The 18,491-nt window shown below is 44.6% G+C and overlaps 1 protein-coding gene across 4 annotated transcripts in view; it reads left to right on the top strand.

Annotated features, from left to right (window-relative positions):
- Positions 1-18,491, top strand: part of CRAMP1 (cramped chromatin regulator 1) — a 1,093,426-nt gene that overhangs the window by 648,858 nt on the left and 426,077 nt on the right. For all 4 annotated transcript variants that reach the window (XM_085628165.1, XM_085628163.1, XM_085628164.1 and 1 more), the window contains exon 14: positions 8,985-9,066. In XM_085628165.1, coding sequence (XP_085484291.1) covers positions 8,985-9,066 — 82 coding nt within the window. The remainder of the gene's footprint in view (positions 1-8,984; positions 9,067-18,491) is intronic.

Here is an 18,491-nt window from a genome sequence, read left to right as displayed (position 1 = left end):
GTTATATATTTTCTCGCCATGGGCTTAGTAAGTTCCGTGCCTTCCCTTTCCCCCAACTGCCTAGCCATAAACTTGTGTTTGATGTCTCTCGTGTCACTAGGGTGAAATGGTCTTGGGTTCGTAAACAGATCAGGGCGGCCTAGCATCCTCAGCTGCTCCACAAGATAACCTAGCCAGGGGATACGCAAGGCTCCCTCAAGTTCAGTACAATCCTCGAAGACGTGTTGGTTTAAGGTGGGAGCTGGGCTTGACCAGATTCTCAGCCAGCGCATTATCGGTGCAACTGCAATAAGGCCCGAAATGTATTCCTGCATCGTGAAAGAAGGGGTGCAAGCGGGGAAAGCAAGGAGTCTACACAAACATTTATTTTCCACCACCTGTTGTTCTCTTACATCTTTGTACCCACATACATCGCATCCGTAAATGGCCATATGGATAGATTTTTCTCTGTAAACCTTTATTAGTGCGAGTACAGGTTTAGCCCCTAATCTCTTGGCAAAGTCCATAGTTGCACCCGCTGCCCTTGCCAGAATGTTCTTTTTATGTGCTCTTGCGCGACCCACAACCCTCTGTCGTCAAACAACACTCCCAAATAAGGGAAAGTCAAAACTTTAGTAAGTTCTACCCCCTACAGAAGAACTTGCGGCCAGTGTCCTTCTGGCTGCCAATCGTCATAGTGGGGGATTTGGAAAAATTGGTTACGAGATCCAGAGAATCCATAAAATCAATAAAAGTATTTAAAAGATTTTGAAGACCTACGGCAGTCCAAACAAAGAACACTGCATCATCTGCATATGATAAGGCAGGAATAAGTCTTGAGCCAGCCCTAGGAATGTCTGGATGCTGACAGTGCAATCCCTAACTTGTTGATTTAGAGGGTAAACAGCAAGGGGGGGCGGGCAGAATACGCCCTTGCCGTATCCCTATCTTGACCTCCCAGTAGGCTGACACACAGCGATCCCCATTGTACCTCACCGCGGCTGTGATATTAGAATGAGAGGAGTGTACAAAAGCAACCAGATCTACATCCATGCCCATATCCAAAAGAATGGGCCAGAGTTTGGATCTGTTGACTAGGTCGTACGCCAAGGTAGGTCCATAAAAGCCATGTGCCGTCAACCCCTCTTGGTTATGGTGTATTTCCCCACCACCATGTGTAAGTTGATGCATTGGTCCAGTGTCCCTCTGCCCTGTCTAAAATAATACCGTAAATCTGAAATAACATTAAAATGATCTAACCAGGAAGTTAGGGGCTCCAGGACCACCTTGCCCATAATTTTTGCGGCTGAGTCTAAAAGGGAGATCCGACTGTAACACACTGGGTCGTCCCTCGCACATTTTTAAAAAATAAGTAAAATAATAGCCTTGTACCAATAAGAGGGAAAGCCACACAAACAGTCCTTGTTAAAAACCTGTGTCAGTATATTGGCCGAAGTCGAAGGGTCAGTTTTATAAAGGTCTGGAGGGATCCCGCCCAGTCCCGACGCCTTCCCTCGGCTGTGTCCACAATGGCTTATTTACCTCTTCTACATTGAAGGACAACAGTAAGGCATCAGTTCCAAGCTCCCACACTCTGTCTAACCCCCCCAGGTCATCGCCACTGTACATCCCTTCAAAATGTTGGACCTATCTCTCTAAGGCTATAGTACAGTCCACTCTGGAATTTGCTGAGTCTGAAAAGAAGGGGCTATTGACCACTTCCCAAAACGTGGTACTATCTGCCAGCACACTGGCCTGACACTCAACCTAATAATCTTTTTCCTCTGCTGGGTTGCAAGTTAATAGGCCCTCTTACGGACCCTGATACTTTGCTCAACCTTTGTTTTCTGCTTAAGAACCATCATTAAGTTCCTGTGTTTCTTGGAGCAATTGCCATCAAACCACTATTTCCCCTTGGCTCCATTAGACCTACAGTGAGTTGTTCAATTGTCTGCCATCTGCTTGGTTAATTTATTAAAAGTATCTTATACATAGGCTATTTGGTTTTAGGTTTAAACCTATAATAACTGATAAAACCCCACCAAAAGGAAAATAGTCATCACTGGTGTTCTTCCTTCTGTTTTTTTTTAGGTTTGTGATCTTTGGTCTAAAGATGAAGTGTTTAGATGGATTTTTAGGTCTCATTTAGTTATTTTATAAACTGTAGAGAATCGGGAAATATCAAAATCATATTTGAAATTTTGGCTACATTTGACTTTACTGATAGGTAAAATGGCTGGTTTCATTAGAATCTTTCCTAATATATAGCATCACATTTACCCACAGACAAAGAATGGGTGAAATCCTTTGATACATCTGCCCCCCTTTGTAGTGAGTCAGTATTGATTGTACGGGAATTGCCAAACTCCCCAGTTTTCAAACATTCAATGCAAGATGTAGTGACAGGTATGTGTGAAAAGAATGTTGTCACCAAGCATCTGAGATAGTGGTGAAAACATGACACCAGGCGTTTGGTAAACATGGAATACAGTGCTGCTGAAAAAAGTTCTTACCAAGTTCAATTAAGATTGGAGTGATATTGTTTGTATTTGCAGTAATTCAGCTACGTATATGAACAAGTTGTATGATGGCCTGTCAAAATCGATACCTGAGCTGAAGTGCTTCCCTGTAAGAGATCCTTGTCACTTGCTAGATGGTATGCTGAAAGCATCTTTACAATTTTCAGAGTTAATGAAGAATGCTATTGACTTAGTAGTTCATTCTAGTGCAGTAAAAATGTATTTGGTCCTCATGTACCCTGTGCACACACTACCTATACACATGCACTATCAGCGCAGAAAGCAAGCAATAATTAAAATTAAATTAAAATTCCATAAACACTGGAAAAACACTGTTTCTGTTGTTTTTAATGGCGTAAAAATGTGTAACCACTGATATCCACCGTTTTTTAAGGCATTGAAAAAACTGAAAAAACCCCACCAGAATTTACCAAAAATAGAAACTGAAAACAGGAAAGCCTACTTATACAGATCTGTCCTGCATTTCGCTATCAAGACATAGTGTGATCTCATCTTCGCTTTCCACATACAGATTGTCTAAAAAGGCCTCAGGTATCACCTTCTCTCATTTTAATCTGTGTGCTTCAACTCTTGTACTACTGGCGCTATTTGAGATACTCCTGCCCTCCTTCCTTGTTATGGCTAAGGACCGGGCCAGTACCAGCATTGTAGGATTATCATCACTGTAAGTGCTCCGGGAGACTCTCAGTTTATGGACTGCAGACAACAAAAGGAGTAGAAAGCATTATAAAGTTAATGGTGGTGGAACAGCCTCTACCTGAATATGTGGGAACAGAAACATCCGCTCCAGTCTGTTCCCGGCAAAGCAGATTATTAGCTGCAAGGAGCTCTTCCAAACAGTAACCTAGTTCTGTGTGCTCAAAGTGGGTGACCAGTGGTATTTTATCCATGTGGCCTTTCGCAAAGGTACAGTCGAGCTGACAGAGATGTGTGTTGAAATCACCTAAAATTATAACCTCGTAGTAAGAGCGTTTCCTCTCACCATAGTGTTTAAGAAACCGCTCTAATGTGGCAATATGTTCAGTATCAAATGTTCCACAGAAGGAGTCGTAGAAATTTACTACCGACTGGGGGGGGATGATTTGTAAACATCAGCGCTATTGCTAACAAATGGGATGAGGGACAGTCTACCATACTGGTGGTACATGGTATTTTAAGTGAGACCAAAACAAGGAGACCACCCTTAGCCAGTCCCACTAAGGAAGGGGGTGCGCTCTTAAAAATTTTTTAGAAAATCCATCCATGATAAAGGACTCACCGGTGTCCCAGGTTTCCTGCAGTGCAACTATATGGCAACACCCAAGGGACCTCAGCCACCTGACCAAGGAACAGAGTGTACTCAAACGCTACTGTCTGATTAGTGCTGGTGGCTGCTGGACAGCAGAGTTTCCCAAAGGTGAGGTGACTTCATGTGGAAGTATGTCAATAACAGGAGAAGCTGAGGGTCTGCATAGAACTTAGAAACCTGCCTGCCTTGTCAGAGACGGAAGGATAGGTCCTGGCCTTGTAGAGACTGTCCAGGAGGAGAAGCCCAGCAATTTCCAACGTGGTGAACACCCAGAAGTAGCACATTGCCTTCAAAGAGCAAAGCCATTGTTGACCCGAATCATGTGGGTTCTCCCATTGTAGTTCCATTTGTGAACTGTGTGAAGAAGATATCCACTAGAATGTCACTGTGCTGCCTAGCAATTCCACTATACTGCTGATGCACTGTGCCCTGGGTCCCTGCCATTCAGGCTCCCAGGGCTTGTGTTCTTTCCCCAAAACTGTACCAAACCCAATTGGCACTCTCTGGCCGCAGGTCAACCCCTGGTAAATGGTACCCCAGGTACCCAGAGCACTGCGACCAGGAAAGGCCTCTCAGGGCTGCAGCACTTCTTGTGCCAACCTTAGAGGTCCTGTACCTTTACACTCTCACACTGCCTTTGCAGGCTGCATGTTAAGGTGAAATCTGACCTCAAAAGACACCCCTGCATCCAGCCGCCCTGCACCCTGGAGAAAAGAACCCGAGGTGCACCTAGGTCCCCGAGCCTTCCAACTTACCTGCCCAGCTGATGGTTCCTCCTGGAAGTCTTCCTGGACTGAGCCTGCAGCTAAAAAACAAAACCGGAAATCCCCTTTGAAAACAACAGGGCACCTGACGCCAAAACAGCACTCTGCACCCGGCCGCCACAGCGCCGCTGATGGTGCACCTTTTGTGCTGGCTTGTTTCCCCATTTGCCCTGACCTCAAGTCCAGGAGCTTTGCTCCTACAGCCAAGTGGCCTGCTCGTCAGCAGCCACCAACCGGAGGCTCCGTATCCCCCATTGCATAACATTGGGCCTCAACACTCTGCACCCGCCACGCTAGTGCCGCTGAGGGTGTAACAAGAGTGCATCACTGACCCTGGGGGACCCCTGAGTCTACCCCCAGAACCTCAACTCCCACTACCAAATACTTACTTCAAAACCGATAACCATATTTTCCTCCATAGGATAACATTGACTGTTTTTCTTGGAAAAGTTTTTAAGTGTGGAGTTTGAAAACCTAAAGAAATTCTTTAAAATTGTACCGATTAACATAAATATTTTTGCTTACCTGTTTGCAGTAGATGTCCCAGTGTAGTATCCAGGTATACTACACTGTGTAAGAAAAGTAATCCAAAAGTAACTTCCCTGCTATTTTACTGAAAATCCCATTAAAGTCTATGTACTGTATTTACAAGTCATTGCATTTCTCTGAAACAATACTGTAAGTCAAACCAGAGTACATCTACAATTGCAATTCAAACTGCGTTACAATCAGCATTTACTACTGTTAAGTATTTATTGCTTACCTGTGCCAGGCTTGCTTTGTTCTAGAAATAAAATAACTAAAAGAATATTTTTATACAAAAACAATTGGTCTGAAGTTCAGTCTTTGAGTGTGTGAATTCATTTGCTGACTGAGTGTGTACAACACATGCTCAACACTGTCCTCTGATACTGCCTTACTGCTCGACCACACTACAACAAATAGAGAGTAAGGTTGTATCTAACTTTTACCTCTGCCTTCCTTTGGGGTTCCACTGGACTCTTTGCACACTATACCTCACTTTCGTATAGTATATACAGAGCCAGCTTCCTACACTGCTACCTACCTATTCACTGGTGACGAGCTGCTGCATCGACCTGGAGGCTTCAACTGCAGAAGATGAACACCCGCCTGCATGGGCCCATAGGCTGCGACTTTCACACACATACTCTTGTTTGCATTGGCCAGAGGCTGCCCACTGCTGAAGACAAGTGCCTACCTGCATCAGCCCAAAGGCCACAACATCTCAAGCAGAGCCCATGACAAGCAGACTTGTTTTGCTGTTTGACCGTACTGGCCTAGAGAAGAGAGAAGCTGCAGTCTGATCTGTGCAAAGTAGGTGGATAGGCATGCTAGCGTTACTGATCTGCAAAGCAAAAGTAAGTCCTTTCGAGCTGAGAAACTGCCTGGCTTGTGCAAAAATGTACCCTGCTGCTTGAAGGCTAATTTGTCAATGCAGTTTTTTTTTGTTGCATAAAGCAAATTTAACTGGCCTACAAACTATTCTTTGGAGTAATTGATAGGGATAAGTACCTGAGCTCAAACAAAGATTATGCTATGCTTGTTGGGGATTTCCCAAATAGTGGGTGAAGGCGAGGGACACTGTTAAGGGTAATCAAACTTCACTAGAACCCGTAGGTGAAGTCGCAACCCTGTAATTGAACCACCTTTGGGATCGGGAGTATTGTGTTCTGCTGTACAATTGAAGTAATTTATTTTTAACTATAGATGTGCACTGGGATTGAAAGTACATTATTGTGGCTTTTGATTAACTGTTGAGTTCTGAGTTTTTGGCTCACACTACCTCCCTGGGAAGAGGTTGTTTGCTCAACCTGGATTCATTAATATATTTTTGCTTCAAACGTTTTGCAATTCCTAAGAACAAGAAAATGAGTTGGATGAAATGTTAGATATGTCTGTGCTTAAAAATATTGTATTGAATGACTGCCTTTCTCCAGTGCACTTGGCTAAAACACCTAGTGTGGACTGGAATATGATGAATGATAACATTTGATTTGGCCAACATGAGTGCATTAAAACCTAATGCAACACGGGAGTGTGTACTATCCTGAATTTCTATTCAGCTTATCATCATGATCTTTACTTTGCATCTGTTGGTTAAGAAGGAGTATTTCAGTTTTGCCATATGGTATTAGGTTTGGCTTTGGCCTTGTTTGTTTGCCAGTGTCTGTTGCATAACATGTTGACGGTGTCGAAAATGTAGTTTTCGTTCAGTTTGACATATTGGACTTTTCTGCAGAGTGCTAGTCTCTCAAAACAATATTTGACCATTTGATAATGATCTGTCAAATATTTTGTCTTGTATGAAATACATGACTCAAGGATCAGCTGCTATCTCTCTCGTACAGTGAATACAAGTGAATATTCGTTAAGATTTGTCATTTTTCCACAGAAAATGTGTCCTTATCAGCATTACTTAAATTGCAACATTAGTGGACAGATAACTGGTGGAAAATTTTCTGGATATAAAATTTTTAATTTGCATGTCACAGACACGTTTAAAAAAAAATGGTTTAAAGTGTTATAGTGGTTGATGCAAGACTTGTCGCTTGGGTTAGAAGCATTGCACGGTGCCACTCACATTAGATACTTGGAGGCCATCTGATCAGGATTATTCTAGCAATCGGTAACTTGTTTGGCCCTAAATTATTTTAAGTCATAGTAAAAAGGTAATCCATTGTACTGGAGAAGAAGGGTGATGTAAATATATTTAAAAAACTGTGGTTTCTTCAAGTTCAGTTAATCTTTACCTTAACATTTGAAGGTCAAAACGATTGTACTGGGAGCAATTGAGAAAGAGGCATATATACGCATGAGGAAAAAATAAATATCACCGAAGGAGACCTTGTAGGAAGCATACCACAATAATATGTCTGCTTAAGAAAAAGTTTAAGAAAGAAACCTGCTGTAAGACATCGAGTGATAGTGCAGTTTCTCAAGTGATATCACAAATATATAGCACGTAGGATGTAAGACAAATGCTTGCCAATATTTTGATGAGATCATATAGCGCCACAGTATGTCGTAACTGGTTACATGGTGCTATTGACATACATTATATCAATGGTGAGGTGACTGTAGTGGTTTTCTACTTCACATTTTCACATGCTTGGAATAAAGGTATATTTCTATGGCTACTGTGTGTATCACAGGCATAACACAAGCCAGCTCTGTTGGCTTTGCAAGTGCTTGTTTTGAATTGCAGCCTGCTGTGTTCTCATTCGTAAACTAATGTATAAAAACATGCTTGGATGGAATGCCTAAAGGAATCTCAGCCACTGATAATTACTTGAGCCGCATCCCAGTCCATCATTATTTTGACCACCATTCCACCTCAGTTTGGGTCTAGCTATATGTAAATCAGTCTTGACCCTGCTCCAGTGGGAACAGTCTAGCCCAAACTGCCAAGCCAGGTTGTCAGTCACAAACTAGGCCATTTAGAGCCTTTCAAAATATTATTTGAAGATAAAAACAAGCTTAAGCGCTTCAAGTGCTGTGTTAGACCGAAAGAAGTCAATTGGGAATCCTGTCAATTTATGGAGTTTTTCTGGGACATTACACTGTGGTTGCGGCATCTGCAGTAAAAGAAACAAAGCTATAATGTAATTCTTCTGGCAGCCTAACTGTGGATCTGATGGATTTTTCCCATCCCAGGGATATTTATATAGTAATGCAAAAATACCATACTATCTATTATTTGTGATTATCAATCTCTGGCCCTAACTTTGCTTGTCTACAACTAGTTTTGCATGTGGGTCAGAAAGATTGACCATCCCTCCCCTTTATGGTTTTTAAGAATGAAATCACTATTTTGTATTTACAATTCACCTTTGTTGTTTTTTACAACCTTTTTATAAGTTTTACTAGCTGCTTAGATTTGTCCCAAAATGTTATCCCTGTTAAGTATGTATAATAAATCCTGCTTTCATTCTGGACACTTTGTCAAACCCTGTTGAAATTTTGTTTTTAAGCAGATATGTCAAACTATTCTGTAACTGGAAGCCGTACAGCAATTATTTTCTCATGCTGATTTCTAATTAATGTGTTTACTAATATTTGGCATATCAGAAAAAGATTATAACAAAGGTAAAATGTTGTCAAACAGCTCCTAATATAAGCTAGTTAAATAGTTTTTATTCCTATTAATTTACCTTCTGTTATTGGAAACTATTAGCGAAGTTTCTTTACTGTACAATCCATAGTTCTGGACAAAGAGGGTAAGAGGAATATTAATTATTAATGAATCAGTCTACTTTGTTTAACTCTAGATTGAGATTACACAAAGCTGCTTCTGGCATAGGGGTGCTTAGTACTGACCCACATTAGAAAAGTGCCTTGAGTTTGGCATTGCTCTACACGCTGTCCTAAATGTTATTTTTCCCTACCCTGTAGAGAACGCTGCTTCCCAGACCATCTGGTAACACATCACCACCCGCCTACTCCTTTTCCATTTTATCCAATTCATCTGTGACAGGTAAGTTTTTTGTAAATCTTAGTAGAGTTGTCAATTTGGTTCTACCGTAACATTAGTGTTATTTACTAAAATGTGAGAGCTTAGTTCAGTGAGCGCTAAACTTAAAGCAGCGAGTGCTGGAGTTTGATTACAAATGCAAAAACAACAGTTGATGGACAGAATGCAGAACAATGTCATACATTCACCCCAGTACAGGAATCTGGGCCTAAATCCATCATTATTTTGCTCACCATGCCATTCCAGTTTGAACCCAGCCATATGCAAATCAGTCTTGACCCTGTGCCTCATGGGAACAGTCCAGCCCGAACTGCCAAGCCAGGTCCTCCCTGGACTGGAAACAAGCATCCTAGGACCGGTTTCGGGGTTTCACCCCTCTTCAGCCAGGATAGCTTGATTCCAGTGGCATGGAAAGCACGGGACCCACGTCTGGGCATACCCGTCCCACTCGGGGTGACAAATGCAGAAACAACAGTTGATGGATAGAATGCAGAACAATGTCATACATTCAGAGTTTGATTACAGCTTGGTTTATCTTAACAGCTTCGGATCTCATCTTGAAAGAAATTGAGGTTTGATAGAACCACTAAGCTTTCACCTTCCTACTCCACTTTGCTGTTCAAACTACATCATGTATACCTTTAGCTCTCATTAACCCCTTCCCCGCTCATGACGGAACCGCTCCGTCATGAGCCACGGTTGCCGTGTGCTCATGACGGAGCGGTTCCGTCATGCCGCGACCGTTGGCGGCCGCTCCGCCCACGCGGCGCTGTTTCCCCGCCTGTGCGGGGGGACAATGCAACTGGGCGGAGTCATGACGGAACCACTCCGTCATGAGCACAGCTCAACCGTGGCTCATGACGGAGTGGCTCCGTCATGAGCACAGGGCCACCGCGCTGCCCCCCACACCCCCCAGCGCTGCGGCGGAATTCCCGCCGCAGCGAAGGGGTTAAAGCTCATCTGTAAAGCATAGGGTTGTTCAGAAACACAAAGGGCAACCCAGTATAGGTCAAACCCAAATGCTATCTACAGTGTTGCGTACGTTATGCAAAACAAAATGTAGGACCTATGAATAGTTCCCTGGCCGTAGGTGGAGGTTGCAAGCATGTCATGAGCTGCTTTTACTTATTTCAGGTTGGCTTGGATTGTATTTTAGCAATTATATACTATAACATTGTCCCTGAAAAATGTATTTAGTCTTTTTTTTGTTTCTCTTTGTGGATAGCACGGGTAATCCTATGCTTAAAGACTTTGGGTCTGATTATGAGTCTTAAGGGCCGATGTACTTGTGATGGAGGTGTGGTGACGGTCAGGGACCGGTGCACCTGCAGTCTGACCGCCAAAATGAGTACATTGGCGAGTTGGGTGGTCGGATTGCGATGGGACTGCTGCAGCCACCAGGGATCCGTAATCCCTGAAGGTTGGGCAACAGTTATTGGAAGCAATATTACAACTTTCCCCTCCGCCAGCCTTTTCATGGCGATGAACCCGCCATGACAAATGTTGAGATGGGTAAAGAAACAGGGTGCTGTTGCCCCTGTGCCAAGGGATGTATGTAGGGGGGCACATGTGTGCTCCCCTGTATGCATGCATCCCCCCGTACCTGCACGTCATGGACTGCACAGTCCATGCCGTGCAGGTAGGGGCTGTGTCACACCCATTGCGGTGCCTTTTGAAAGGCACGGTCATGCCGACCGCCTGCCAAACTTCAAAACAACTCGTAATCTGGCGGGATGCAGTGAAAGTTGGCGGGCTGGGAGCGGAGCGCTGGCGTGGTGGCCTGCTCACAGACCTCCAGTCGTAATCAGGGCCTTACATTTGAGATGGGCAGATTCAGTGTGTCATTGGTGTAATATATGCAGTCAATAAAAAGGATCAGCCCACCACCTAAAGAAAGAGAACTTCCCGGAGTTACTAGATTTTGCTTTGTGTATATAGTATATATGCTGATACACAGGGTGTAATATGTGTTTTATCATCATTGAGGTGTTGGGTGGGGCCATAACTTGAGAGGCAAAGCCATGTCATCTTTTTCATGTCCATTTATTTTAATGAAATGTATTTAACTAAAGCCAGGGTGCAAGAGGTTTAATTTGTGCGGCAACGTACAATCACACTGAAGATATAACAGCCATTAGGAAGGTTGTGCAAGTAATTGTTATTTGCAATCTGTGGGGCATTAAGACGTTTTTCTCATATCACTTTTGCTGTACTGCAGTAATATACCTGTATGTTACCTTTGCACTGTAGTAATAAATGTGTAGATGTACATTTATTTGTACAGTTGCTCTAAATAACGTGTTATTTAGAGCCGCGTTTATTTTCACTTCCATGGCTATATATGCAGATGCGTTGTGTATATGCAATTTATTACCATTGCTGAGTGTGGGGAAGGGCCTCGAATCTTGACAGACTTACCATCTCTATTCCTTCATATATAGTTTCTCTCGTGCTATTTTTTAATATGCATTAGAAACAGCTTTTTCAGTAGACCCAGAGCATACCCTTATTGCATAGGACCATAGTGTGACGCAGTACTAATCTTAGGGTATGATCAAAGTTCAGAAGGGACTAATTCCTGATGGATACTTCTAACTGCAGATTCCTCAACTTAGAATATTCCCCAAGGGCCAGAATGGATCTTGGGAATTTTGTAGAAGTGTTCCTGAGCACCGAAAGGTGGGCGGTTTTGTGCTGACTAGATCTTTCCAGATGTGACGGTGTATAGCCACATATTAGCCCCTTCACTGCGGCGCGTATTCTGCAGCGGTGCGGGTGGCCTAGGGGGTGGGTGTGGCACTGCAGTGCTCATGACTGCTCCTAGTCGTCCTCAATCACAGTGGGCGTGTGCTCATGACTACCGGGAGCTGTCCGAACTCCACCCACTAATTTATTCTCCCGCACAGGCGGGGAATTAACACCGCGTGGGAGGAGCGGCAACGTTTGGACGGCTCCCGGCCGTCATGAGCACACGCCTACCGTGACTCATGACGGCCGGGAGCTGTCATGTGCACCGAAGAGTTTAAGCACTACCCCTAAGTGCTGATGTCGGTTTTACTCTTTATGCTTTTATTGGAGTGGATCTGGACCTTCACTCCCAACGTGTCAGTCTTCAGGTGATGCATAAAACTCTGCACAGTGTGCTTGGGTACTGTGTCTACACCACAAACTGCAGGATTCAAGCAGTGCTGAGACCGCAGGAAACCGATGTTGGTCATGTGCTTTTGAGGGGGAAGTCCTGCAATAAGTGCTCTTTAATGCACTTGGTTCAACACCGGCAGGCAAAATTGTAAGTCACCTCAGCCTCTAAGCAGGTCCCTCTCCAAGTCACGTGCCTAGTCTCTATCAGAGGGCCTTTCCCTTGGCCACCCCACCTCCTGCTCCGAGCCTTCGGGTTAGTCGAAGTTCACAAATTAGAAAGCAAAGTGAGGCTTAATCCCACACCTCAGACACCAAAAAGAAAGCATGAGAGTGTCTAGATGAAAGTCTCACTCCCTCGAGTTCACTGGCCAAGGAACAGATTCCTTTGTTGGTTGCAATGCTCCCCTGGGCCACCGTCAACCCCGTAGCAGTCTGAACCCTTCAAAATACCATGCTGTAAATCCTAAGTGTGCCTCCGGCTCACTCTGGTGAGCCTTGGGGGCCCGTGAAATCGCAGCGGTCTCTAATCAGGTTACTACCAGCGGGTTCCTCCCCATCAGTCTGTCCTTGTGAGAAGCATTATTGGGCCTGTACTACAGATTTCCACTTGGGCTCTGAGATCCAACCTCGTCCATGCCACCAATAAAGACTTCACCAGCATGGCAGTTGAAGATCTCGTGCCTATCCCCTTATTGGAGCTTGAACTGACATCAGCCCAAGCTCAACCAATGTCACACTACGATATTACAAAAGCGCAAGCAGTCGCTATGCATCCTGACTCTAACCCAGCGCATGTGCCTCGTTACAACTATCAACACAGTCTTTTATTTTTTTTGGTTCAGACTCTTAACCTGTGCCAGCACAGTGTGCACCTCAAGATACTGATGGTCCGGGCCCCCAAGGCTCACCAGAGTGAGCCGGAGGCACACTTAGGATTTGCAGCATGGTATTTTGAAGGGTTCAGACTGCTACGGGGTTGACGGTGGCCCAGGGGAGCATTGCAACCAACAAAGGAATCTGTTCCTTGGCCAGTGAACTCGAGGGAGTGAGACTTTCATCTAGACACTCTCATGCTTTCTTTTTGGTGTCTGAGGCAGTCTCAAACGAGGCCAGGAGAGTGTCAGAAAGGAAGCTTTGATGCTTGGCACATTGGTATTTGGAAAGTGAGACTGCAGGGCCTGCATATACCAGCTGGAGTAGGTAACAAGGAGAATACATTAGGCTAAAGGCCAAGAAGTTTCACAGCAACCCTCACCTGGATCCAAGAAACATCAGGATCATAGCCTTGATGTCCTAACAGAGGAAAAACCTTAAACTCCACAGTGTCCAGTATTACCCCAAAGAATGGAAGCCGCTGTGATAGAATCAAGTGCAACTTCGACTTGTTTATGGTAAACCCCAAGAGGTTATGAGTTTCGCCATTATCTGGAGTGTGGCAAGCACATCTTCAGCAGAAAGTAATTGAGGTAAGATAATACAGGAACGTCTGACCTACGAAGATAGACGGCAACCACCACCATCTCATTCATGAAACCAGAGAGGCACTTGTGAGGCTGAAGGGAAGCACGGCAAACTGAAGAGGTTCCAGGCCCATATAGAACCCCAGGTAACTCAGAAGAAAGGCAGCACGGGAACCAGCAGGATTTCACAGGCCATGTCCCAAAGGGCATGTGCACAGTGTTCCACAAGAGTGACTTCATTGATGGACTATAGTGCCAGACTGGCAAAATAACATACATTTCCTAAAGGCATAAATCCTTTTGGATTCTCAATATGTTGGATCGATCAATGAGACTCTACGGAGAAGGGTGCTTGGTGAGAAAATCTATGACACAGCGTGTCAGTCTATGTTGTGTGGCTACTGCCAACTGGCAGGCAAGAAGGTGGTTTTGACCCTTTAGTCATCAGAGAATCTGTAAGGGGATCTTTAAATGGGAGCAAGGGCTCAGATGTTGCTAGCCAAGCCTGGAGAACTTTGGTCAAAAAATTCATTTTAGTCTCTGCAGCTGTAATTCTTGCACTCCAGTTGCCTTCAAACAACTTCAAATTAGGCACTTTCTTCTGTTGGTGGCCCATGTTTAGAGTTGAGCACTGTCTCATGAGAGGAATTCAACCCACTGATGTTTTCAGAATCAAGGTATAAGGTGGGGGAGCAAGCAATCAACCTCACCATCGGACCAATGAGTCCTAGACATTATCAAACCAGGATAGTGCCTAGAATTAATTCAACAACCACCAAATATTCCACCAAAAAGGCAGGTATTAAATCCAAAGCAAACACAGGGAAATGATGGATGGCGCGCTGAACCTTTTTCAAACACCCCCCACCCCCCCTCTCCCCCTAATCCCCCTTGTTGGGAACAGTCCCGGCCGAACTGCCAAGCCAGGTCATCCCTGGAATGGAAACAAGCATCCTGGCATCGCTTTCGGGGTGATTCCCCTTATCAAGCAGGCATTTTGACCTGGCCTGTTCACATGAGGAATAGGGTCAAGACAGATTTGCACATGGTTGGGTCTGAAGAAGGGTGGCAAAGTGAGCTAAAGAAGAATGATGGATTCAAACCAGATCTGTGACTGGGGGTGAGTGTCTGAAAAGTTTCAGCGCACCGTCCATCATCTCTTTGTGTTTGGTATTAAATCCACAACATCTACACCTGCTTAAATAAGTAGTAAAGGCATTACTGCAAAAAGAGGCCATTGAGAAAGTCCCATTCAAATTCCAAAACAAAGAGTTTACTCTGTTTACTTTCTAATACCCAAAAAAGACGGAACCCTAAGACCCATTCTGTATCTACTGTCATTAAATAGATACATTCTACAGAACATTTTCACATGGTCACACTACAGGATGTAATATCACCACTTCAAAAAGGCGATTTCATGACCACATTAGACCTGAAGAACGCTTACTTCCATATTATCCAGCCCACAGAAGGTTTCTGAGCTGTAATTGGACATCATTATCACTTCAAAGTACTACCCTTTGGAGTAACAGCCCCAGGGGTATTCAATGTCTAGCAGTAGTAGCAGCAAAACTAAGAAGAGAAAACATTCATGTATTTCCTCATCTTGACGATTGGCTGATCAAGAGTCCAGACAAACACAAACATGTAGCAGACACCCAAAAGACAATATATTTACTGCATCAATCTGTGACAAAATCACATCTCCAACCATCCCAAATTCAACCTTATCTGGAGTCAATTATCAGTACCATTTCGGAGATAGCTTACCGCAACCTCCAAAGGGTTCTCAATCTCCAGAACCAACTGGATCTTTTTCAGCCACATCACCTACCAGTGGAAACAATGAGACTTTTAAGAATGATGGCTTCCTGTATAGCAATATTACCTCATTATCGCCTACACATGAGACCCTTCCAGGAATGGTTAGCATCTCAATGGTAACAAGCGGGAGGAAATCTGGAAGATCAAGTGTTAGTTTCACCAAGGGTTCATCAAGCTCCATCATGGTGGAACAATCCTAATATTTTAGCAGCGAGAACCTTCAAGGATCCAATTCCGCAAATAACCATCACAACAGATGCATCACTCCTGGAAATAATTTGCAATGACATCTAGAATATTTCATACACAATGCAGACTCAGTCAAGCTCATCTACACTCTGGGAGGCCTTTAGGGGCTGATTCGGGGCACCTGTATTGCTAAATATTCCAGGGTTCTAAACGCCATTAGAGATACCCTAACTAGAGTAGAACGAGACATTCAGACTCTGGAAAAACAATATTTTCATACTAACGACATTGGCATCTTAGCTGACATCTGAGATAAACTCGTGAAACTCGCTTCCTACATCGACACTTGCAAGCTTGACGCTATGGTGAGGGCGATCACACAGGCAGGACGCTCACAAATATTTTACGCACCCCATGAGCATCTACATATGTCACTGAACTCCTAGATTCTGAGGCCTAATCTGTGTCTTCTGCTCCTGAGCTACTGGATGTCATGACCTTTTTTTATACCAGTCTATACTCCGTGGCCTCTACCCGGCCTGACTGTATTGGCGAAGTATTTTGATACCACACATTTGCTCTGCCTGGATAATGCCCATCAGGCCTACCTGGACCCTCCCATTACTTTTGAAGAAATAGAACAAGTCATCATAATTTTACCTGGTGATAAAGCTCCTGGCCTCGACGGGCTCACACATGCCATCTACAAAGAATATGCCATAATACTGGCTCCACACCTCCTAGCTATGTTTGAAAACGCCCTAGAAATAGGAACACTGCCCCCCTCCTTGATAGAAGTAGTCATCATTCCACTCCTAAAACCTAGAAAGCCCGCTTGCCTCTGTGACTCCTATCAACCTCTCTCCTTACTAAATGTTGAGAGTAAAATCTATGCTAAGATCCTTGCCATTAGACTCCAGTCCCTCTTACCAATGATAATCAGACCGGACCAGTCTAGCTATGTACCTGGCCGTTCGACCTCCCACAATTTGCGCATGATATTTGCAGTGATGCACCACCTTGACCCCGCCATCACTGACTCACACTGGGACTATTGCTACAGACTGTGAGAAAGTGCCATCTTTCTTGCATGCAAATGGGGGATGGGAGCACACTGCCTCACCTCCCAGCACAGTTCGCCCCTTAGCATTGTCGTAAATGCAGTTCAGTGATTTCTTACTTGAATTTTAGCTGTAGTGGTTCACCAAAGTTGGTGCAGGTTAGTGCTGTGAATCTCTAGACACATGTGTTTCTGGATATTATCCGTCTTCAGTAGAGATAAAAAACGAAAATTCCTTCTGGGGTTGCTGGAAAGGCTGCCATAGTCTCTCAGGTCTCAGTACCTCTCTCTAGCGCACAGGTGCATTGCCAAGAGCTTGTCAGCTCAGTGGCTCAAGGGAGCCTTTTCAAACAAATGGGGGATGGGAGCACACTGCCTCACCTCCCAGCACAGTTCGCCCCTTAGCATTGTCGTAAATGCAGTTCAGTGATTTCTTACTTGGATTTTAGCTGTAGTGGTTCACCAAAGTTGGTGCAGGTTAGTGCTGTGAATCTCTAGACACATGTGTTTCTGGATATTATCCGTCTTCAGTAGAGATAAAAAACGAAAATTCCTTCTGGGGTTGCTGGAAAGGCTGCCATAGTCTCTCAGGTCTCAGTACCTCTCTCTAGCGCACAGGTGCATCGCCAAGAGCTCGTCAGCTCAGTGGCTCAAGGGAGCCTTTTCAAACAAATGGGGGATGGGAGCACACTGCCTCACCTCCCAGCACAGTTCGCCCCTTAGCATTGTCGTAAATGCAGTTCAGTGATTTCTTACTTGAATTTTAGCTGTAGTGGTTCACCAAAGTTGGTGCAGGTTAGTGCTGTGAATCTCTAGACACATGTGTTTCTGGATATTATCCGTCTTCAGTAGAGATAAAAAACGAAAATTCCTTCTGGGGTTGCTGGAAAGGCTGCCATAGTCTCTCAGGTCTCAGTACCTCTCTCTAGCGCACAGGTGCATCGCCAAGAGCTCGTCAGCTCAGTGGCTCAAGGGAGCCTTTTCAAACAAATGGGGGATGGGAGCACACTGCCTCACCTCCCAGCACAGTTCGCCCCTTAGCATTGTCGTAAATGCAGTTCAGTGATTTCTTACTTGAATTTTAGCTGTAGTGGTTCACCAAAGTTGGTGCAGGTTTCTTGCATGGTATGCCCCCACTTTTTGCTGAAATGCTGAATGTACTTTGACTGAGTGTGCCCTGGACTCCTGCCAATCAGGTGCCCAGGGCCTATGTTCCTTCCCTAAACAAAAACCTCAAAACCAAATTGACAAACCCTGGCCACATGTCAGCCCCTGGTAAATGGTACCCTAGGTACCCAGGGCCTTGTGACCAGGGAAGGCCTCTAAGGGCTGCAGCACTCATTGTGCCACCCTTAGAGGTCCTGTACCCTAACACCCACACACTGCCCTGGCAGACTGAGTGTCTGGGTACAAGACAAAACAGAGAGTCGACATGGCACACATCCCTGTGTGCCATGCCCACAAACTACACTGCCCTGACATACATCAGCCACCCCTCTAGCTGGGTGCCCTATGCCAGTGGTGTGGGCACAGAGGCTGGAGCCCTGTGCCCCTACAGTAACCAGGTCCATTCCTGGGCCCTGTAAGTGCAGTGCTGCCATTTAAGAGTACATGGTGCTGGGAGCTTGTCAAACACGAACTCCACAGCACCATAATGGCAGCACTGAAGCCTGAGAAGTTTGGTATCAAACTGCTCAGCACATTAAATCCACACTGATGCCAGTATGGGATTTAATGTACCAAGCACCACA

This window comes from Triturus cristatus, chromosome 10, assembly GCF_964204655.1.
Source record: "Triturus cristatus chromosome 10, aTriCri1.1, whole genome shotgun sequence".
NCBI classification, from domain to species: Eukaryota; Metazoa; Chordata; class Amphibia; order Caudata; family Salamandridae; genus Triturus; species Triturus cristatus.
The sequence above is the reverse complement of the archived record's forward strand: the minus strand, read 5'-3'. Positions and strand labels throughout refer to the sequence as shown.